The 23,444-nt window shown below is 46.4% G+C and overlaps 1 protein-coding gene across 3 annotated transcripts in view; it reads left to right on the plus strand.

Annotated features, from left to right (window-relative positions):
* The window catches only part of BBOX1 (gamma-butyrobetaine hydroxylase 1), a 217,628-nt gene that overhangs the window by 20,626 nt on the left and 173,558 nt on the right, over positions 1-23,444 (plus strand). For 2 of the 3 annotated variants that reach the window (XM_075326519.1, XM_075326517.1), the window contains exon 2: positions 18,924-19,351. In XM_075326519.1, coding sequence (XP_075182634.1) covers positions 18,968-19,351 — 384 coding nt within the window. In that variant the 5' untranslated portion in view covers positions 18,924-18,967. Of the gene's footprint in view, positions 1-15,746; positions 16,034-18,923; positions 19,352-23,444 lie in introns of those variants that run through there. The other variant, XM_075326518.1, reaches the window with a different exon arrangement.

The raw sequence follows: 23,444 nt of genomic DNA on the forward strand, positions 1-23,444 counted from the left end.
TTTGGTCACTATAGCAATAGAAAATTGCAGTTCGGGGGTGGACTTGGAGATGCTGTCTATGAACAGAAGGAAAAGCTAAAGGTGTGTGTTACAGCTAGGAGGCAGCGCGGAAACACTTCGTTCAATTGTGAGGGGAGTTGTGTTGTACTTTGATGATGAGCACTGTAACGTCAGTGAGCAGCATCCTGTGCCACAGACCAACATTCTTACGGTGCTGTCTATACTGTTTACCATGAGAGGAGCGTAAAGTCTGTATTTCTGGCAACTAGAGTTGAGCGCGGTTCGTGGTTCGAGGTTCTCCAGTTCTAGGCTCGAGTGATTTTGGGGGCTTTTCGAGATCGAACTAGAACACGAGCTTTTTGCAAAAGCTCGATAGTTCTAGATACATTCGAGAACGGTTCTAGCAGCAAAAAGCAGGGCTTTTTACAGCTACAGTGTGCAGGAGCCATCGCTGGCAGCCTGCCAGAAGCTGGTAACCAAGATAAACATCGGGTATCCAAGCAAAGCGCTTTGGTTAGTAACCCGATGTTTATCTTAGTTACGTGCAGGAAGCCCACACTTCCCCGCTCAGCTCGCTCCGCCCCCTCCTGCCCGTGGCATGTACACATATACATACACACACACACACACACACACACACACTCTGCACACACACTCTGCACACATGGTCCCGCTCGGCTTACCTGCGGTGATGAAGTCCCGCCATCCCGACCTCAGCGCTGTCACTGTCCTCCATGGCCGCCACTTGTCACATCACCTCTCGCTTCCGACCCGAGACTGACTAGCGGTGACGTCACGGGCCTCTCGCGATATTTGGCTGTGAAGGCGCCGGTCATTGAACTCAGTGACAGGGGCTGTCAGTGTGCCGGAGATCAGCGCAGGTAATGTACCTCGCTGACAGCAGCACTTGTCATGCCCTGCAGTGACCTGGGCTGACCCATTGATGTTAGCTCAGGTCACTGCACTGCTCTCCCAGCCAATGGGGAACATCCTGGTCTTAATTGACTGGGACAGTGTGGATCGTCATGGCAACCCCTTGGATTACACCAGACCTGGATTTGTTTTTCATTCTAATAAATTGGTTAAAGATGGAATGTTTTGGGGAGTGTTTTTTCAAATAAAAATGTGTTTGTCTTCTATTTTTTTTTATTACTGACTGGGTTGGTGATGTCGGGTATCTGATAGACGCCTGACCTCACCAACCCCAGGGCTTGATGCCAGGTGACATTACACATCTGGTATTAACCCCATATATTACCCCGTTTGCCACCGCACCAGGGCGCGGGATGAGCTGGGGCGAAGCACCAGGATTGGCGCATCTAATGGATGCGCCACTTCTGGGGCGGCTGCGGCCTGCTATTTTTAGGCTGGGGAGAGTCCAATAACCATGGACCTCCCTAGTCTGAGAATATCAGGCCCCAGCTGTCTGCTTTACCTTGGCTGGTGATCCAATTTTGGGGGACCCCTACGTGTTTTTTTTAAAAATTATTTATTTAATTTAAAATAACAGCGTGGGGTGCCCTCAGTTTTGGATTACCAGCCAAGGTGAGGTTGCCAGCTGTGGTCTGCAGGCTGCAGCCGTCTGCTTTACCCTAGCTGGCTACAAAACTAGGGGGAACCCTACGTCATTTTTTTTTTCATTTTTTTGGCTAAATACAAAGCTAAGCACCCCTTAGTGCCACATGAAAGGCACCAAAGGGTGCTCCACTTTTTCTCCACTTTTTCTACACTTTTTCTACACTTTTTCTACACTTTTTTCTACACTTTTTTCTACACTTTTTCTACATTTTTTTCTCCATTTTTTCTACACTTTTTCTCCACTTTTTCTACACTTTTTCTACACTTTTTCTCCACTTTTTCTACATTTTTTCTACACTTTTTCTACACTTTTTCTACACTTTTTCTACACTTTTTCTCCACTTTTTCTACATTTTTTCTCCACTTTTTCTACACTTTTTTCTCCATTTTTTCTCCACTTTTTCTCCATTTTGTTTCTCCATTTTTTCTCCATTTTTTCTCCACTTTTTCTCCACTTTTTTCTCCACTTTTTTCTCCACTTTTTCTCCACTTTTTCTCCACTTTGTCTCCACTTTGTCTCCAGTTTGTCTCCACTTTTTCTACATTTTTTCTCCACTTTTTCTACATTTTTTTCTCCACTTTTTCTCCACTTTTTCTTCACTTTTTCTCCACTTTTTATCCTTTTTTTCTCCACTTTTTCTCCACTTTTTCTCCACTTTTTATCCATTTTTTTCTCCACTTTTTCTCCACTTTTTTCTCCACTTTTTTTTCCATTTTTTCTCCACTTTTTATCCACTTTTTTCTCCACTTTTTATCCACTTTTTATCCATTTTTTTCTCCACTTTTTCTCCATTTTTTCTCCACTTTTTTCTCCACTTTTTCTCCATTTTTTCTCCACTTTTTCTCCACTTTTTCTACATTTTTTTCTCCACTTTTTCTCCACTTTTTCTCCACTTTTTCTCCACTTTTTCTACATTTTTTTCTCCACTTTTTTTCTCCACTTTTTTTCTCCACTTTTTCTCCACTTTTCTCTCCACTTTTTTTCCATTTTTTCTCCACTTTTTATCCACTTTTTTTCTCCACTTTTTCTCCACTTTTTATCCATTTTTTTCTCCACTTTTTCTCCATTTTTTCTCCACTTTTTCTCCACTTTTTCTACATTTTTTTCTCCACTTTTTCTCCACTTTTTCTCCACTTTTTCTCCACTTATTATCCATTTTTTTCTCCACTTTTTCTACACTTTTTATCCATTTTTTTCTCCACTTTTTCTCCACTTTTTCTCCACTTTTTCTCCATTTTTTCTCCACTTTTTATCCATTTTTTTCTCCACTTTTTCTCCACTTTTTCTCCACTTTTTCTCCAGTTTTTATCCATTTTTTTCTCCACTTTTTTTCCATTTTTTCTCCACTTTTTCTCCACTTTTTTTCTCCACTTTTTCTCCACTTTTTATCCATTTTTTTCTCCACTTTTTTCCATTTTTTCTCCACTTTTTCTACATTTTTTTCTCCACTTTTTCTCCACTTTTTCTCCACTTTTTCTCCACATTTTATCCACATTTTATCCACTTTTCTCCACTTTTCTCCACTTTTTATCCATTTTTTTCTCCACTTTTTCTCCACTTTTTATCCATTTTTTTCTCCACTTTTTCTCCACTTTTTCTTTACTTTTTCTCCACTTTTTCTCCACTTTTTCTCCATTTTTTTCTCCACTTTTTCTCCACTTTTTCTCCGTTCTTTTTCTATGGTCGGTCTACCCATTAGCTCTGCCATGCATACTGTAGCTCTACACCTACTGCACATGTTACTTTATGATTGACATCTCTTTCGTACCAGAGCTGTCTAAGCCTACTCTGACCCCATATTTGTCATTACTATATTGTCCTTGTACTGTATTATGACATTTGTATCATGTGTTTCATTTCTTGCTGTGTTGCAATTTTTTTGCTGCATCCCAATTGTAGCTCTACATTGTTCGAGTTTATGTTATTGTTCTCTCACTCTTATGTGATACTGATTATTGTCATTTTTCATGATTACATGCAGATAAGTCCAATCTGACGAAGGCTCAGGCCGAAACGTCATTTGTAACTTGTTTTGGACAAAAACATATATGCTTATGAAAATTTTTTTTTCTTAATACGGACCAATAAAGAGTGATTTTGCATTACTATCCGTTGTGACTTACTGACTTAGTCTGGGAGATTTAGAGTGCCGAGGTTACTCACTAATTTTATCTATTATTACCTTTGAGCACCTATATACCAGTGAGCAGAGCTTCCTCTACAGTAGTTCTCCTGATTAGGCATGCCCTTACCTCATGAGCAGGGCATTGCAGCTTTGGTAGCAACCATTACGACATGGACTCTGCTGCTGTGGACCCGAGAAGAGTGAGTGCAGATTCATTGCACCCACACTCCTCACATGAAGGGTCCGCACTCCTAGAAAATGGGGGATACGTTCCCTGAGTGTCTCCCCCCCATATTCTAGACGGTCCAGAGTCGTCGTGGGACCCCTTTATTTTTTTTCTTACAATAAATTGGTGAAAGAGGAAATGTTTTGGGGACTGTTTTTTCAAATAAATTTCTTTTGTCGATTTTTTGTTTTTGTTAGTACTGACAGTTTATGATGTTGGGTATCTAATAGACGCCATGACATCACAAACTGCTGGGCTTGATCTCAGGTGACTTTACAGCTAGTATCAACCCGATTTATTACCCCGTTTGCCACTGCACCAGGGCACGGGATGAGCTGGGGTGAAGCGCCAGGATTGGCGCATCTAGTGGATGCGCCACGTCTGGGGTGCCTGCGGCCTGCTATTTTTAGGCTGTGAAGGCCCAATAACTATGGACCTTCCCACCCTGAGAATACCAGACCACAGCTGTCCGCTTTACCTTGGCTGGTGATCCAATTTGGGGGGGACCCTACTTTTATTGTGTAATTATTAATATTTATAAAATAATTATAAAAAAGAGCCTGAGGGGACCTCCACATTGGATCCCCAACCACGGTAAAGCTGCCAGCTGTGGTTTTCAGGCTACAGCCGTCTGCTTTACCCTAGCTGGCTATCAAAAATGGGGGGACCCAACGTCATTTTTTTTAACTATTTTTTAAATAGAAAAAATTAATGGGCTTCCCTGTATTTTGATTGCCAACCAAGGTAACGGCAGGCAGATGGGGGTGGCAACCCATAGCTGTCTGCTTTATCTGCGCTGAGAATCAAAAATACCGCGGAGCGCTACGTCATTTTTTTAAAGATTTATTTTTACAGCACTATGATGTCCAGCAATCAAAATACAGGGAAGCCCATTTTATTTTTAGTTATTTAAATAAATAATTAAAAAAAATATATATGGGCTCCCGCTGCATTTTTTGTATTGCTAGCTAAGGGTAATCCAAGCAGCTACTGGCTGCTAACCCCCACTGCTTGGTGTTACCTTCACTGGCAATGGAAAATCCAGGGCAGCATTTTTTATTTTTTTTGCCAAAAAACTACAAAAAAAGGACGTGAGCTTCGCCATATTTTTGTATGCTAGCCAGGTATAGCAGGCAGGTGCTGGAAGAGTTGGATACAGCGCCAGAATATGGCGCTTCTATGAAAATGCCATTTTCTGAGGCGGCTGCAGACTGCAATTCGCAGCAGTGGGGCCCAGAAAGCTCAGGCCAACCTGTGCTGCGGATTCCAATCCCCAGCTGCCTAGTTGTACCTGGCTGGACACAAAAATGGGGCGAAGCCTACGTCATTTGTTTTCTAATTATTTCATGAAATTCATGAAATAATAAAAAAAGGGCTTCCCTTTATTTTTGGTTCCCAGCCGGGTACAAATAGGTAACTGGGGGTTGGGGGCAGCCGTACCTGCCTGCTGTACCTGGCTAGCATACAAAAATATGGCGAAGCCCACATAATTTTTTCAGGGGCCAAAAAACTTCTGCATACAGTCCTGGATGGAGTATGCTGAGCCTTGTAGTTCTGCAGCTGCTGTCTGTCTGTATGGAGAAGAGCAGACAGCAGCTGCAGAACTACAAGGCTCAGCATACTCCATCCAGGACTGTATGCAGAATTTTTTTTCCCACCAAAAAAATGACGTGGGCTTCGCCATATTTTTGTATGCTAGCCAGGTACAGCAGGCAGCCACGAGCTGCCTCCAACCCCCAGTTGCCTATTTGTACCCGGCTGGGAAACAAAAATATAGGGAAGCCCGTTTTTTTTTTAATTATTTCACTTATTTCATGAAATAACTAAAAAACAAATGACGTGGGCTTCGCCCCATTTTTGTGTCCAGCCGGGTACAACTAGGCAGCTGGGGATTGGAATCCGCAGCACAGGTTAGCCCGAGGTTTCTGGGCGCCTCTGCTGCGGATTTCAGTCCGCAGCCGTCCCAGAAAATGGCGCTCTCATAGAAGCGCCATCATCTGGCGCTGTATCCAACTCTTCCAACAGCCCTGGAGCCGGGTGGCTTGTTGGGTAATCATGAGTTAATACTGGCTTTGTTTTACTTGCCAGTATTAAGCCAGAGATTCTTAATGTCAGGCACGTTTGACCCGGCCATTAAGAATCTCCAATAAAGGGTTAAAAAAAAACACCACACAGAGAAAAAATACTTTAATAGAAATAAATACACAGACACATTAGAGACTCCATCTTTATTACCCCCTGTCAGCCCTCCACGATCCTGCTCTTCTGTCTTCTTTCTTTCTAGTGTAGTAGTAGTGACGATTGTAGTGAGGAAGGATGAGGTTCACCAGCTCATCACTTGGGGCTGGGGAACCTCATCCTCACTACAATCGGGAAGCAGCGTGCAGCCTTCACTCCGTGAGTGATCAGTGCTGGCTGTCAGCGGTAACAGCGGTAACGCTGACAGACGCGTTACCATAGCAATGGTGCTCTCGGAGCCGCGGTTAGCGGTGACGTCACCGCTAACTGCGTTGCTATGGCAACGGTGATCTCCGTTAATGACCGGCTGTGTCAGCCGGTCCCTAACGGAACGGTGAGTCGACCGTGTGCTAGAGCATGTCGCCGGTACACGGCGATACACATATGTGCACCGTGTACCGGAGAGATGCACTCGCAGGTCCTACATGACGTGTCATAGTCATGTGACCAGTCTGTAGCCAATGAGATAATAGCCACGTGACTGGTCACATGGCTATTTTGACGTCACGATAGGTCCTGCATCTCTGCTGGCAGTGCAGGTCACCGGGAAGATTAAGCGATCATCGAATGGAATAGCGGCAGGAGACAGAGTGCAGAAGGGATCGCGGGGACCGGAAAGTGTTATGGCAATGTTTATTAACTGTTTGTGTACATTTATAATGCATTTTTATGTGTTTGTGATTGCCTCCCATTATAGCCTATTGGTTCTAGTTCGGTTCGTCGAACGTTCGACGAACCGAACAAGACCCCCGTTCGGCGAACTGACCTCGAGCCGAACCGCGACCGGTTCACTCATCTCTACTGGCAACTGGACATCACAGTACCCGGGTACGGTAGACTATGCCCAGACAATAATGCGGGCACGCAACACTTTGTTTTATTAGCAAAACACATATCTGTTCTGGGTAGGTCGACTATATAGACAATAAGACTTGCTGCCTCTGCACTGTCAAATTGTCATGTACAGTTTAAATCATAGAGGGACAGCAACACATGTTTGCATTGAATGTTGCTTTTCAAGATTTCCATGACTGTGTTGCAGAGCTGTGTGGTTTGCATTCACACTGTTATCATCTGCATTATCTGTGAGGCTTCAGCTAACAAGGGTATTCAGGGGGGGGGTCATGTGTTTTGTCTATGTTTAGGTAGATAACTTGGAAGCTCTTGTGATGCGCCACTGGTAGGTCGTGTTCGCACACACACACACACACACACACGCACAAACACACAATTACTGCTACACAGAGGGATTAGCAGGTAGTAGGCAACAGAATAGATTGTTCAATTATTTTAATTGTATGCATGGTTCTTATTGTTTGTTTTAGTAAAGTTAAACAATCATTTATCAACCCAACTGCCTAGAGTCCTTTTCCTTTTGCCTGGTTTTGCTGCATACTGGGGAGCCCACCCTGTACACGACTTAAAATGAAGCATAAGTCGCAATGTGAATTTCACTGTGCTACAATCCGGCCTAGCGTGCCTGTGCAACCACCGCCTGCCCCATCAAGTGCATCTGCGTGCTCTTCATCCTCTGTGACTGTGGGGACAGCAGTCACACATGGTTTTTCACACTGAACTTCCACTCCTTAACCCGCAACAGGGAGTGTGATTGGCAGGTCATCACTTGTTTTGGAAGTGGAAACAGAAGGTATTGTTGAGCTGTCAGGCATCGAGAGAACCATCATTGGATGCAGGCTACATTATATCCACTGAAGAAAAAACAAAAAAGCCAGCACCAAATGTGCACTACAGCACTAAACATTCCAAACTGTACTTATTATAAAAAAAATTTTGAGATTTTTGGCAAAAAATTGCAATTTCTTGAGCTGCTTCGCCACGTCACGGCAAATCTCATTTGAAGCAGTCCTACACTAAAATATTTTTATAAAATGTGCCATACGGCCTCACATATGAATAGTAGAACTGCTCTTAGCAGCACTCACCTGGTCTATTTCAATCCCGTACCCATGACTGAGTCATGGCTGTGGGCGGGACAGGTCCAAGCAAATGCTGCATGAAGTAAATAGCCTGTGGACAAAGCCTGATGACTTAATGTGAACAGTCACCAACCGCCAAAATCCAGACAGATGGAATACATCCCAAATTGGGGTGCATAGCAAGGTGGAGGTCAACCACCGACCAATTCAATGAAGAAAAAACAAAAAAGCCAGCACCAAATGTGCACTACAGCACTAAACATTCCAAACTGTACTTATTATAAAAAAAATTTTGAGATTTTTGGCAAAAAATTGCAATTTCTTGAGCTGCTTCGCCACGTCACGGCAAATCTCATTTGAAGCAGTCCTACACTAAAATATTTTTATAAAATGTGCCATACGGCCTCACATATGAATAGTAGAACTGCTCTTAGCAGCACTCACCTGGTCTATTTCAATCCCGTACCCATGACTGAGTCATGGCTGTGGGCGGGACAGGTCCAAGCAAATGCTGCATGAAGTAAATAGCCTGTGGACAAAGCCTGATGACTTAATGTGAACAGTCACCAACCGCCAAAATCCAGACAGATGGAATACATCCCAAATTGGGGTGCATAGCAAGGTGGAGGTCAACCACCGACCAATTTAACCTTGCTATGCACCCCAATTTGGGATGTATTCCATCTGTCTGGATTTTGGCTGTTGGTGACTGTTCACATTAAGTCATCAGGCTTTGTCCACAGGCTATTTACTTCATGCAGCATTTGCTTGGACCTGTCCCGCCCACAGCCATGACTCAGTCATGGGTACGGGATTGAAATAGACCAGGTGAGTGCTGCTAAGAGCAGTTCTACTATTCATATGTGAGGCCGTATGGCACATTTTATAAAAATATTTTAGTGTAGGACTGCTTCAAATGAGATTTGCCGTGACGTGGCGAAGCAGCTCAAGAAATTGCAATTTTTTGCCAAAAATCTCATAACATTTTTTATAATAAGTACAGTTTGGAATGTTTAGTGCTGTAGTGCACATTTGGTGCTGGCTTTTTGTTTTTTTTTACATTATATCCACGCCTGCACCTTCGTCACAGATTGCCTGGACTACCTGCAGTTAATAATTGCATTCCAGAAATGGAAAGGAGTGTAGAATGCACATGTGTTGTACCTTGCTTGGCAGCAAAGGAACACTAACTTAGTATTCCAGACAATTTTAGGAAGGCAGAAAAAGAGTCAGCTCTTTGTGCAAATTAAATAGAGTGGCAAAAGTGGACAGATGGGTACAGTGGCCGTGTTCTGTGGGTACCAGGACAGTAAAAGAAGCTTCACTTTCTATCCCTCCTAATGATCAAATGCAGCAAGGAATTCCCTGAGTTTGCTATAAAATTAGCATAGCTAAATGTGCATGAGGGTAGAATGCAGAGGTGCTTGAGATTGCTTGGCACAAGTGGCACAATAAAGGAGTCCTACAGGCATTTTTTGTATACCACTAAGTTGCAGTATTTTTTGCTATCATTATAGCTTATTAAAAACAGAGCAGGAGGGTGTCATGCAGAGGTGCTGCACATAGATTTGCACCAGTGGGGCACTAATGGAGTACAACAGCCACTTCTTGTATGCCACTAGGTACACTGACTGTTTGCTAGTATAATGGCTTAGTTAAAAATGAGTTTGAGTGTACAATGCAGGCAGACGTGCTGCAAATATCTTTCCACTAGTGTGACTACACAAAAGTCCAATAGCCACGTTTAGGATGCCACACTAGGTACAATGACTGTTTGCTAGTATAATGGCTTAGTTAAAAAGAGTTTGAGTGTGCAATGGAGGCAGACGTGCTGCAAATATCTTTCCACTAGTGTGACTACACAAAAGTCCAATAGCCACGTTTAGGATGCCACACTAGGTACAATGACTGTTTGCTAGTATAATGGCTTAGTTAAAAAGAGTTTGAGTGTGCAATGCAGGCAGACGTGCTGCAAATCTCTTTGCAATAGTGTGACTAGACAAAAGTCCAATAGCCACTTTTAGGATGCCACTAGGTACACTGAGTGTTTGCTAGTATAATGGCTTAGTTATAATGAGTTGGAGTCTGCAATGCAGGCAGAGGTGCTTCAAATGTCTTTGCACTAGTGGGACTATAGCAAAGTCCAATAGCCACGTTTAGGATGCCACTAGGTACACTGAGTGTTTGCTAGTATAATGGCTTAGTTATAATGAGTTGGAGTGTGCAGAGGACAGGAGGGTACTGTCACGCTCCCCGGGTCCTCACCCCCGTTCCCCGGCTCACCTGCCACGCTCTCCGCTCCCCAGTCACCGGATTCCGTCCGTCCCAGGGCTCCGGGCCCCCGATCCCGGCGCCCGACAGCTTCCCTGGACCTGGCCGGCTCCCCTGCGTCCTCCTCGCAGCCTCCTTCCCTGGCTTCTGGCACCCGGGCGGCGCGCATGCGCATTAGGGCGCGCGCGCGGTCACTGGCCCTTTCTTAAAGGGCCAGCGTCCATTAACAGGAAATGAGGTTGCACAGGTACAGGGTATATAGGGGGTCATTGTCCAAGGGGGCGGGGCCTGATCTTCGTGTTCCCTGAGCTAGGAGTCAGGTCTCTTGGTGTTTATGTGCCTGTACTCACCTATCTGTCTTTGTAGAGCCGTACCTGCCTCGCCATCCAGTCTGCCGTGTCCTGATCCCCGCACGCTGTCCGTCTGCCATCTGACAGTCCGTACCATCCCGGATCCCTGCGGTGACCCGTCATCTTGCTCCAGAGGTTCCGGACCCCGTCTGATATCACCTCGGCCTCCGAACCTGAGCTACGTCACCAAGACCACCTTCTGTGACTCCGTGGTCCCTGGGACTCCTCCGCTGCCTTCTCTTGCACGGACTGTTCTACTGCCCATCAGTGCTTCAGCTGCCGGACTCCCTACCACCATCTCAGAGAGTTCGGTCCAGTGGATCCACCTCCTGGGTCTGCCCGACCGCCCGGCCGTGACAGTAAGATCAGGCCATGGATCCCGCTGCAGCACTAATGGCTCTGCAAGAGGAACTCCAACGCCAGCGTGAAGTCCAGACCCGCATGCTGCAATTCATGACCTCCGTGGACACCCGCCTGTACACATTACAAGCATCAATGACGCCTGCGGCACCCAGGTCCCCCGCCAGGCAAGCCATGGCCCCCGCACCAGTGGCAACCTCGTCAGATGCTTCCCGACTCCGTTTGGCGTCACCTCCTCGTTATGCTGGAGATCCCAAGACCTGCAGGGGCTTCATAAATCAATGTTCCCTTCATTTCACGCAGCTGCCACATCTGTTCGCCTCCGACCAAGCCAAGGTCGCCTTTATAATGTCCCACCTAGAGGGCGAGGCGCTGGCGTGGATGAACCCCTTGTGGGAGAAGGAGGACCCCATGACCAAGGATCTTCAACAGTTCCTGCAGGCATTCCGCAGCACCTTTGACGAGCCGGGACGCGCTTCTGCCTCTGCTTCATCACTCCTCCGCCTACGTCAAGGAACACTGACGGTGGGCCAATACGCCATCCGTTTTCGCACTTTGGCTTCAGAACTCGGGTGGAATAATGAGGCCCTAACAGCCGCCTTCTGGGAGGGACTCTCGAGTCGCATCAAGGATGAGTTGGCGGGTCGGGACGTGCCCTCCACCCTAGATGCCCTGATTGCCCTAGCAACTCGTGTGGACATACGTTTTCAGGAGCGCTCCAAAGAGCTATCTCGTGAGAGACGCCCGTTACGGCATTCATCTCCTCCTCAGAAGCCCTCCGTACCTCAGTCATCAACAGCTGGGAGTCCCGTCCACGAGCCCATGCAGATTGACCGAGTGCGTCAGTCTGCACAACGTAGAGCAGAGCGGCTTGCCCAGGGTCTCTGCTTTTACTGCGGTGAGGGCACACACCTCCTCCGTTCCTGTCCGGAAAGGCCGGGAAACTCCAAAGCCTAGGGTTGGTAGGAGAGGCCACCCTAGGTGCTGGGACTCTCTCTGATCCGGTCACATGGACCGTGCAAGTGACAACGGGAGAGACGCGGTTCACGGCTGAGGCCTATCTTGATTCCGGGGCAGCAGGCAATTTCATCCAGCAAGCCACCGTGGACAAATACCAGGTGCCTGTTATCCCACTCAACAAGCCCCTGGTGATTGCCTCTGTGGATGGGAGACCCCTTTCTGACACCATCTCCTGGACCACCAGGCCGGTTGAACTGCGCATCGGTGCTCTTCACACCGAGAACATCGCCTTCTACGTCCTTCCGCACATGTCCCATCAGATCCTGCTGGGCCTTCCATGGTTACGGACTCACGAACCATCAGTCAGCTGGGGCACTGGCGAAATCACCCGCTGGGGTGCTTCGTGTCATGAGAGATGCCTAAAATCCACACAACCCATCCGACGACCTCCGGTTCCTGAGAACCTACCGGGGCTGCCCTCGGCTTATTGGTCCTTTGCTGATGTCTTTGATAAAAAAGAATCCGAGGTACTGCCGCCACATCGCCCCTACGATTGTGCCATCGACCTGCTCCCTGGAACAACGCCACCACGAGGACGGATATATCCTTTATCTCCAGCCGAAACAAGGGCTATGTCGACTTACATCTCAGAGAGCCTGGCTAGGGGATTCATTCGGAGATCCTCCTCTCCTGCTGGAGCAGGTTTCTTCTTTGTCAAGAAAAAAGAGGGCGATTTACGTCCCTGCATCGACTACCGGGGTCTGAATCAGATCACTGTTAAGAACAAGTACCCTCTGCCGCTCATCCCCGAATTGTTTGACCGGCTTAGAGGAGCTCGTCTGTTCACCAAGCTGGATCTTCGGGGTGCTTACAATCTGGTGCGCATCCGCTCTGGTGACGAATGGAAGACCGCGTTTAATACGCGCGATGGACATTATGAGTACTGCGTGATGCCCTTCGGCCTGTGTAACGCCCCTGCCGTCTTCCAAGAACTGGTGAACGACGTGTTCCGAGACCTCCTCTACACCTGTGTGGTAGTATATCTAGATGACATCCTTGTCTTCTCTCCGGACCTCCCAACCCACAGAGAGCACGTACAGCTGGTTCTACGACGACTAAGAGAGAACCGTCTGTACGCAAAGTATGAGAAGTGTGTCTTTGAGCAGTCTTCTCTCCCCTTTCTGGGGTACATCATCTCTGAGACTGGACTGCAGATGGATCCCAAGAAGGTCTCCGCCATTCTCAACTGGCCTCCCCCTTCTGGACTGAAGGCAATCCAACGCTTCCTGGGATTCGCCAACTACTACCGCCAATTCGTCCCTCACTTCTCTGCTCTGACTGCTCCACTTTCCGCTTTGACTAAGAAAGAGGCAAATCCAAAGGACTGGTCGCCTGCGGCCGACGCCGCGTTTGGCTCTTTGAAGCGGGCTTTTGCTTCCTCGCCTGTACTTCACCGTCCGGAGTTGAACCGCCAGTTCACCTTGGAGGTGGATGCCTCCTCCTCAGGAGCCGGAGCAGTGCTCATGCAGAAGTCCTCCTCCGGGAAGATGGTGACTTGCGGATTCTTCTCCAAGGGCTTCTCAGCGCCTGAACGCAACTATACCATCGGGGACAGAGAGCTCTTGGCAGTCAAACTGGCACTGGAGGAATGGCGCTACCTCCTGGAAGGTGCAGTGTATCCCGTGATCATCTACACGGACCACAAGAACCTAGAATACCTGCGGTCCGCTCAGCGACTGAACCCACGGCAAGCCAGGTGGTCCTTATTCTTTGCCAGGTTCGACTTTCAGCTTCACTTCCGACCCGCGGACAAGAATGTACGCGCTGATGCCTTGTCCAGGTCTTTCATGCCCATGGAGCAGGAGGAAGAGACTACCCAACCCATCATCTGTCCTAGCAACATCATTCCGGTGGCCCCTGTTACCCTAGCCCAGATACCGCCCGGGAAGACCTATGTCTCCGATACCGACAGGCAAAAAGTGTTACACTGGGGTCATGCCTCAAAAACAGCCGGGCATGCTGGTCAGAAGAGAACATGGGGTGCGATTGTACGCCATTACTGGTGGCCATCCCTTCGCACGGACGTCGCTGCTTTTGTCTCTGCCTGCTCCTCCTGTGCCAGGAACAAGACGCCCAAACACTTGCCCCATGGCCGTCTTCTGCCTTTACCGATACCCTCAGTCCCGTGGCAACACATAGCAATGGACTTTATTACGGACTTGCCATTATCCTCCGGGCACACAGTCATATGGGTCGTGGTTGATCGATTCTCCAAAATGGCCCACTTCGTTCCTATGGCCGGACTGCCCTCTGCTCAGGAACTCGCGGAAGCCTATATACATCACATCTTCCGCTTGCATGGCTTTCCATCCCACATAGTGTCCGACAGAGGAACTCAGTTCACCTCCCGCTTCTGGAGGGCTCTATGCAAACATCTGGGAGTGACTCTGGACTTTTCTTCTTCTTACCATCCTCAGTCTAACGGCCAAGTGGAGAGGGTCAATCAAATCGTGACCTCATACCTACGTCACTATGTCAACGCCCATCACGACGACTGGTCCTCGCTTCTACCTTGGGCTGAATTCTCCCATAACCACCACGTCAGTGAGTCATCCTCCGAATCTCCCTTCCATGTTGTTTATGGACTCCAGCCCGCCGTCCCATTGCCTATATCCCCTTCATCGGATGTCCCGGCTGCTGATACTGCAGTTCGTGACTTTGCTACCATTTGGGACTCTGTCAAAGCGTCCCTTGGGCGCGCTTCCCAGCGGATGAAGAAACACGCTGACAAGAGACGTCTGGATCCTCCGTGTTTCTCTCCTGGTGACCTGGTCTGGCTTGCTTCCCAGTACATCCGATTGAAGATACCTTCCTACAAGCTGGGTCCTCGCTACATCGGGCCGTTTAAGGTCCTCAGCAAGATCAATGAGGTATCCTACAAGCTACAGCTCCCGGCCACGATGAGGATACCCAACTCCTTCCACGTCTCTCTGCTCAAGCCGGTTGTCCTTGGTCCCTTCTCCGCTGCTGCCAGTCCGGCCCCTCCTCCTATTGCCGATGATGACATCTATGCGGTAAGGGATATCGTGGCCATGAAGACCGTACGAGGTCGACAGTTCTTCCTGGTGGACTGGGAAGGGTATGGTCCTGAGGATAGGTCTTGGGAGCCCAGGGAGAACGTGGGCACTCCTCTTATCCGTGCCTTCATGTCCCGGTTGCGGGGAGGGGGGCGTGGGGGGGGGGGGTACTGTCACGCTCCCCGGGTCCTCACCCCCGTTCCCCGGCTCACCTGCCACGCTCTCCGCTCCCCAGTCACCGGATTCCGTCCGTCCCAGGGCTCCGGGCCCCCGATCCCGGCGCCCGACAGCTTCCCTGGACCTGGCCGGCTCCCCTGCGTCCTCCTCGCAGCCTCCTTCCCTGGCTTCTGGCACCCGGGCGGCGCGCATGCGCATTAGGGCGCGCGCGCGGTCACTGGCCCTTTCTTAAAGGGCCAGCGTCCATTAACAGGAAATGAGGTTGCACAGGTACAGGGTATATAGGGGGTCATTGTCCAAGGGGGCGGGGCCTGATCTTCGTGTTCCCTGAGCTAGGAGTCAGGTCTCTTGGTGTTTATGTGCCTGTACTCACCTATCTGTCTTTGTAGAGCCGTACCTGCCTCGCCATCCAGTCTGCCGTGTCCTGATCCCCGCACGCTGTCCGTCTGCCATCTGACAGTCCGTACCATCCCGGATCCCTGCGGTGACCCGTCATCTTGCTCCAGAGGTTCCGGACCCCGTCTGATATCACCTCGGCCTCCGAACCTGAGCTACGTCACCAAGACCACCTTCTGTGACTCCGTGGTCCCTGGGACTCCTCCGCTGCCTTCTCTTGCACGGACTGTTCTACTGCCCATCAGTGCTTCAGCTGCCGGACTCCCTACCACCATCTCAGAGAGTTCGGTCCAGTGGATCCACCTCCTGGGTCTGCCCGACCGCCCGGCCGTGACAGGTACAGTGCCAGGATTGTGGGGCTCTGGGTAGAGGAAAGGAAGCCTGCCTTTCTATTCCCTCCTAATGGGGAAATGCAGCGACGAAATCCCTGACCTTTGCTACACAGACGCTGTCGCTGTTTTCAGGACCTGTCACCTTAACTCTGACCCTGCCCGTACGAGCCCTTAAAAGGACTGATGGAAAGTGCTATCCCTATGCTGTCCAGCGCTGTGTATGGAGCGCATACAGCTGTATCAGCGATAGTACTCAGGACGGAGCTGCGACAGTGATGTCTGACACCAAGGACGCAGAAGAGATAATGGCGTCCTGGAGGAAAATGTCCGGTTTTATAATGCAGGGACATGTGACATGGACATCCTATCACACATGCCGTTGCTTCTCTGGCTAAACGTCCACTTAGCTGTGTGTGAGTCTGGGATTGGCTGACATGCTGGCCCGCCCCACAAGGCGCGCGCGATTAGGGAAGGAAGACAAGGAAAAAAAAAAAAAATGGCGATCGCCATTATACAAACAGCAGTGCTCTGAAGGCGCTGTTCCCGCACACTATACACTGAAATGTCATAATAGTGTGAGTCACAGAGTGACTTACACTATTACAGCGGAAAGCCAGCTAGGAATTAGCTGTTTTTTTGCTGCTAGAACCGTTCTCGAACGTTTCTAGAACTAGCGAGCTTTTGCAAAAAGCTCGAGTTCTAGTTCGATCTAGAACAGGCCCCAAAATCACTCGAGCCTAGAACTGGAGAACCTCGAACCACGAACCGCGCTCAACTCTAGTTATAAGGCGCTCTTCCCACCCTACCCACCTCACTCTTGACTCTTGCATCAGTATGCAAAGTTTCTGCAACCACGGGCACCTTACCCGAGATATGATCTAGAGACGACAAACCCGTCTAATTTCCCTCAACCTCATGATATGCAAATCCTTGATAAAGGCTGTCACAGGCCGAAACATTGGCTTTGCTTTGTTTGTGGTGCTCTGTCTTTTGCAGAAAATCAATAAAAACACTGCATTATTTTTAAATGTTGCCCTTTTGTGTACTGAAGCTATTCTTTATATTTACGTAGTCCTTTTCTGTAAGCACCTTTTTGTTAGCAGTTGAGTCAAGCCCTATCCATTTTTAGTATCACTTCGCCCCATATCCTGAAAAATGAGAATGATACATGTCTCGGAAAATGGTGTAAAAAGCGCAATTCTTTTTTGTACAAACTTCTGAATTTTTTTCACTACTTAGATAAAAGTAAAAGTATACATGTTTGGTGTTTACAAACTCGTACCAACCTGGGGAAACATAGTGACATATCATTTTTACCGTATAATAAACATGGTGAATTTAAAAAAGAAAAACATTGTGGAATTTTACTGTTTTCACAATTTCAGCACATTTGAAATGTTCTTTCTGTTTTCCAGTACATGATATGATAAAGTGAATAGTTTCATTCAAAAGTACAACTCGTCCCGCAAAAACTAAGTCCTCATATCGGAAAATTGAAGGAAAAAGTTATAGGTTTTGGAAGAAAGGGAGGAAAAAACGAAAATGAAAAATGGAAAAAATTGCCCTTGGGTGAAGGGGTTAATATAACTCATGCACTTGAGCACTTTTTTCCATATTATCTGTGTCCAATGTGTAATGATTAGGTGTACTTATTTCTTGTCAGCAGCGTTGAGTTATTTATAATTTTATATTACTTATTTTAATTAAATTGTTTCCATAAAATTTAATTTTAATTTGCATAAATTACTTGTTCAGACTTTTTGCTAGTAATATTTCTTTGAGTTATATGTCTTAGAACATTTATTCATTTGTGGGTAAATTTGTGAGATAGCCAAGATGATTGTGTATAAAATTAATGTAGTTTCATTTTAAAGGGAACCTGTCAGTCCCTTATGCGTTCTGACCTACAAGCAGGGTGATGTGTGGCCTAGTAACCCCTTCCTACCTATCCCTGTGTTGTAATAGTGTGTAATATGAATGTATAAAAATATGTTTTATTACTTACGTGTTCCATATGTAAATAAGCAGAGGATTTAGTCCCCTGGGCGTCGCTTCAACCTGTGGGCGTTTGCGTGGTGTCCGTGGTTTCACACCCATGTGGGAGATACCATGGATTTACATGAGCGACGTCACCGTCGCTCCTTGAGTTCCCGCGCGCGTGCGCTTACCATTCCCACAGCCTTGTTTATCCGGATGCTTGCTTCTTGGCTTTAGACGCGCTCTGTGCATGGTTGGAACCGCAGGAGTCTTCTGATTATGCACAGTGCACATCTGAAGCCGAGAAGCAAACACCCGGATAACAAGGCTGCGGGAGTGGCAAGTGCACACGCGCGGGATCTCAAGGAGCTGATGGTGATGATGGTTAAATCCATTATATCACGCCCACAGTGGTGTGATACCACGGAAAGCATGCAGATTCCCAGGGGACTACTAGATCCTCTGCTCATTTACATAGGGAACATGTAAGTAATAAAACAGATTTTTATTCATTCATATTACACAATATTACAACACAGGGATGGGTAGGAAGGGGTTACTAGGCCACACATCACCCTGCTTCTAGGTTAGAACGCATATGGGACCTGACAGGTTTCCTTTGAAGTTGCAGTAGATGGAGAGATATGAAGCCTGAAAGTCAAAAGTTCAAAATATTGTTACCCTTTTGCTTGTCACTGTATATGAACTGACTGTGGATCCAGGTAGTTGGGAGTATTTAATGGAATTTACACTAAATGCTCTATGTGTACAATCTAAGTGTACAATGTTCTTTGGGCCAAAGTGTTATTTTGTCTTTATCATTCTATCATTTGGCAATGATAAAAAGCTGGTGCTGTTTAATGTCACATTTATGCTTCTGTGGCCTTGAAGTAATACAAACATTTGTTTCCTTTTCAGACTTCTTAGAGTGGAATATTAGGAATTGTGAAGGCCGGAGCACAATGTGGGCTACTGTAGCTAAACATTTATTACAGAGCAAAGTTCAGTTCTCCGTAGCACACACATTACTAAAAGTTCCAAGGAACAAACGTTTTCCTTGTAGATCTCTGCTGTACTTCTCCCGCTGGCAGCACAGTGCTCCTGTAGATGAGCAGACTTTCCCCACTGAAGCCATGATTCGGAGTGTAGAGACTTTGGATGCTCAGCGCTTTGTCTGTGTGCACTGGGAGGATGGAGGACAAAGTCTGTACCCATATGTATGGCTGAGAGATAACTGCCAGTGTCCGGAGTGTTTCCTTCATTCCGCAATAGCAAGAAAACTCCCCATTGAGAATTTGGATGTGAACACCGGTCTAGGAAACATTAACCTGACTGACACAAATAAGGTAATATTCAAGTTTTTTAGATTGTATTGATGATGTGTAGCGCCATTATCCCAGTACTACAAAATAATATATCGTCTGATCTAGGATTTCCTGCATTGAGCTTTCTCTGCTGACAGAGACAATCCAGTACTGTCAATTAGTGATATGTCGGTCGTGAACGATCCGACACAAAGATCCGGCTCCCTGCTGTGAGTGACAGGAGCCGAATCACCAGGGGAGCCACTAAAATCGCTAAACGGCTCTTTTCGCCGCTGAAACCCCGCCGACCTGGGTCTACACTCCGCCCATTCCACAATCTAATTGGTCCCTTGTAAGTGGGCGGGGTTTAGTGGCGGGTGGGCGTGGTTTCAGCGTGTCACTATAATCTTAAATATGTGTTCACCTGGGGTGAACACATATTTAATAAGGAGCCGAGAACGATCTGAATGAGCCGGCTCTTTTTGGTGAGTGGAGCCATGGGAACCAGATCACTAAAAAGAGCCGGACTGCCCATCACTACTGTCAATCACCATTCACGCAGGGGAGGCGGGGTACATGCAAATGTTATGGGTGGAACAGTGCACTGAGCTGATTATCCCCACCAGCAATACACCAAACAGCCTCATTAGCATATGTAATTAAACATCAGTTTAATTGGACAATGGAGGCAGCAATTATAATGCTAAGGGTGCATTCAGAAGACCATATAAATGGGTCTGAGATCGGACCATAATGCTCAGAATGGTGGTGGTGGTGCAGTAATTCGGTGACAAGGTAGCATCCCTGATGGCACCCTTAACTAGACTGGAGGGCAATCGGTATACTTCCGGGTTCCGGACTGTGGAACACACGGGCGGCGCATGCGTTGAATGAATGAGGCTGCACGTGACGTCAGCGGATATGTTGCTAACCACCACCTCCACTTCTACATTAGGACTCCTTCTTGATCCAGGTTTCTGTTCCCAGGTATAGATGGTGTCCCCGAAAATTATCTTTTTCTTTTATAGTCCTTTTGGTTCCTCCCCTAACCAATAACCCTTCACTATATTCCCAGGAGCACCATTCACATACCTTCCCCTTGCCTCCTAATCCCTGGCCGATATGTACTATATTGTTTTCCTCTGTACTATATACATGCAATATATATATATATATATATACACACTTATGTGCTCTCTTTATGTTCATATATTTGTGTATTTGTATATTCTGTATATTTTGTACATATTGTATTTAGTGTCAAATTTGTATATACTTACACTGTTTCTTCACTTTTGGCTAACCTTGAAAAAGGCCCCAGTAGCCAAAATATCGGGTTTTTGCTCTGGTTTTGTGGACTGTTTGCAGAATTTCAAAATCAAATAAAAATGTTTTCACCATTTACTTTATTTGATCTCGTATTTTGAGTGCTGGGGCTCTCTATTATTATTATTAATGTCTGATCAGCCAGAAGCTGACACCTGGCACCCCCAACAATCATCTATTCCAGGTGCCACGGGTGGCAGCAGGCAGCCGGGAATGCTCAGTTCTGGAGCTGTTCTGACTTCTGATAGCTGCCACAGGCGTTTTAGGCACATCCGCCTCCCTTTCAAATCAATAGGAGGTGGATGTGCAGTACCTGGCCGCGGCCACTATCATAAGATGGAGCAGCTCCCAAACTGAGCATTTTTGGCCACCAGCTGCCACTACAGGCACTTGGAACAGATGATCATCGGGGGTGCCGGGTGTTGGACTTAGGTCATCAATGTCTGATCAGCCAATCTGAAGGATAGGCAATAAATGTTAGAATAGTGGGCAACCTTTTTAACCACTTAATTTGTCAAAATAGAACCATAGAATGGCCCATGCAAGACGATGACACCTGTGCCTGGTGGTGTAGTCAGGTACCCTTGCAGGTTGTCTAGCACGCAGACCACGCTGATGTAAATGGTTTTGAATGGTCTGTAGTAACGCTTGGGGGCCTCTCACCTTCCTTAATTTATTGTTTGTATCAAATCTTTCCCATATAAAGAAACCATGAAATGATGTTTTCTAGTTAGTACATGTATGAGGAAACTCATCTCCTTTACTTAAACATTTGTTTCATAAGGGAGATGGACACATGAAAAGAAAATGGAAACAGTGTATCCTTTTAAGGATACTAATGGCTGTTGATGAAATAATGGCTGTTGTTTTTTCTTTCTCTAATGGTCCATGTGGGTATTTACATAATTAACCCAAATTGCTTTAATTCAACCATAATAGGATCGCAAGTATAGGAAATGAACGATTAACTTGAGTATACTTTGTTCACCACATGCTGCCATTGTACCAGCTGTTAGGGATATATGTAAGGGCCCAGGGACAGAGGACCTCAAATGTTCTATATGTCACAGTTGCTGTTCTGGCATGAGGTTGCAGGGGCCGTATTCCCTGGGTGGTCTACCAGGCCCTGATGTTCCCTGCTATCCACCCCCACAGAGTATCCACAGCTGATGGACAGTCCACAGACATGGTCTTGGGGATAACAGTTGCTTTAATACAGCGGGAACAAAGGAAAACAACACGGAACATACTGTATGTTTCAGTATTTTGTGGGTAGGCCACGGCAAATACAGCTTGGAGTTGAATGCTGAAGTGCAGTTAGGGTTCTGGAGCTTTTAAGAGCACGATTTGTTTCAGATTTAATTCTGGTATGCTTTTAGCAGGTTCAGAGTCTCTTGAGCTTAGAGGGTAGATATGATAATAAGATTGTACAGACCTGGAGTCCTGGGGTTGATTTCACTGCTAGTTAAGACACATGCAGTACTTGTAAGCAAATGTAGAAAGTTGCCCAGCGTGCTACGGGGACCGGACGGCTGGTGCGTGCACAATGGCATGAAAGCCACTAATATTGCAGTGGGGTGGGAGACCCTCAAACTTCCCCAATCTGCGTGCAGTAGGGTCTGGTATATACTCAGTATGCCCTACTGTCTGAAGAGATGCACAATGTATATCTGGCCAGTGAGGATTCAGGATAGGAAGCATTCAGCATATTGGCTGTAAAAATCAGGAAATGGTGAAATTCTATTCCTCGGGCCTAGCAGGAGTCTTGTGGTGAAGAGAAACTCCACATAATGTCTTCCCTCAGAGGAGACTCAGCCAGAACCAGAACATTCCAGTTCTTTCCAGACAGAGGCTGGAGAATAGCTCCACCTATTGAGCCATGTGACCAAGAACTGGCCAATAGGAAAACACCCAATGCACACTTCAGATTCTTACAGTTTTCACCAGTAGATGGTGCTAGAACACAACAAATGAAAAATGCTTTACTTATAACATATAACATAATATTACATATAAGTGAATGTACTTAAAGAAACAGACACAATCTGGACCGGGCCACTACACATACAGTACAATAAGAGAGGACATCCAAAAACAAATAGTTATTTTAATGGATTTTTTACACCATCTTTTTTCTGTTTTGTCATAAAATGAAAGATATTTAACAGATGTGTTAAAGGGAACCAATCACCGAGATTTTTGAATATAACCTAAGGCCAGTGCTATACTGGCACTATCAGCCTGAGTCTATACATACCTGTAGTGGTCAGCTCAAATTTATAGGTTTTGAAATTCAAATAAGTAAAGTTTATAAAATCATCATCTTCTTGAGTGACAGCAGCTGAGAATCAGATAATATCTGAGGGGTATGTAGAGTTATCAATTAAGAAAATTCTTTTATTCCCAAAGTGCAAAATTTATTAATAATAAAATGCTGTACACAGCCAAAAACCTGAAGTGATCTCTTCACAACCGTAACAAGCGGGATAACCTCAAGGTCTGTTCCTGAATATCAGGGGCAGACCAAGGAATCCTAAATATAACCTATGGCAGATAATTTACATCACATAGTAATGGTTTGATACAAACAAAATCACCAAGCTCAATTAAAGCCAATACTCAGCAGTATTCCTATAGATAGTATATGATCAAATGACCATCCCACTTCAGTGGATAGGTAAAAGTTGCTGTTGGCAATGATGTGGCAGTCCTTTTGTGCATAAATAGAACGTTATATAAAGAGATGGTACTCCTGGTGATTTCGCCTTTTGTTTGCCTCGACGCGTTTCCCCATAAACATGGTTCCTCA

This window comes from Anomaloglossus baeobatrachus, chromosome 10, assembly GCF_048569485.1.
Source record: "Anomaloglossus baeobatrachus isolate aAnoBae1 chromosome 10, aAnoBae1.hap1, whole genome shotgun sequence".
In the NCBI taxonomy this organism is placed as follows: domain Eukaryota; kingdom Metazoa; phylum Chordata; class Amphibia; order Anura; family Aromobatidae; genus Anomaloglossus; species Anomaloglossus baeobatrachus.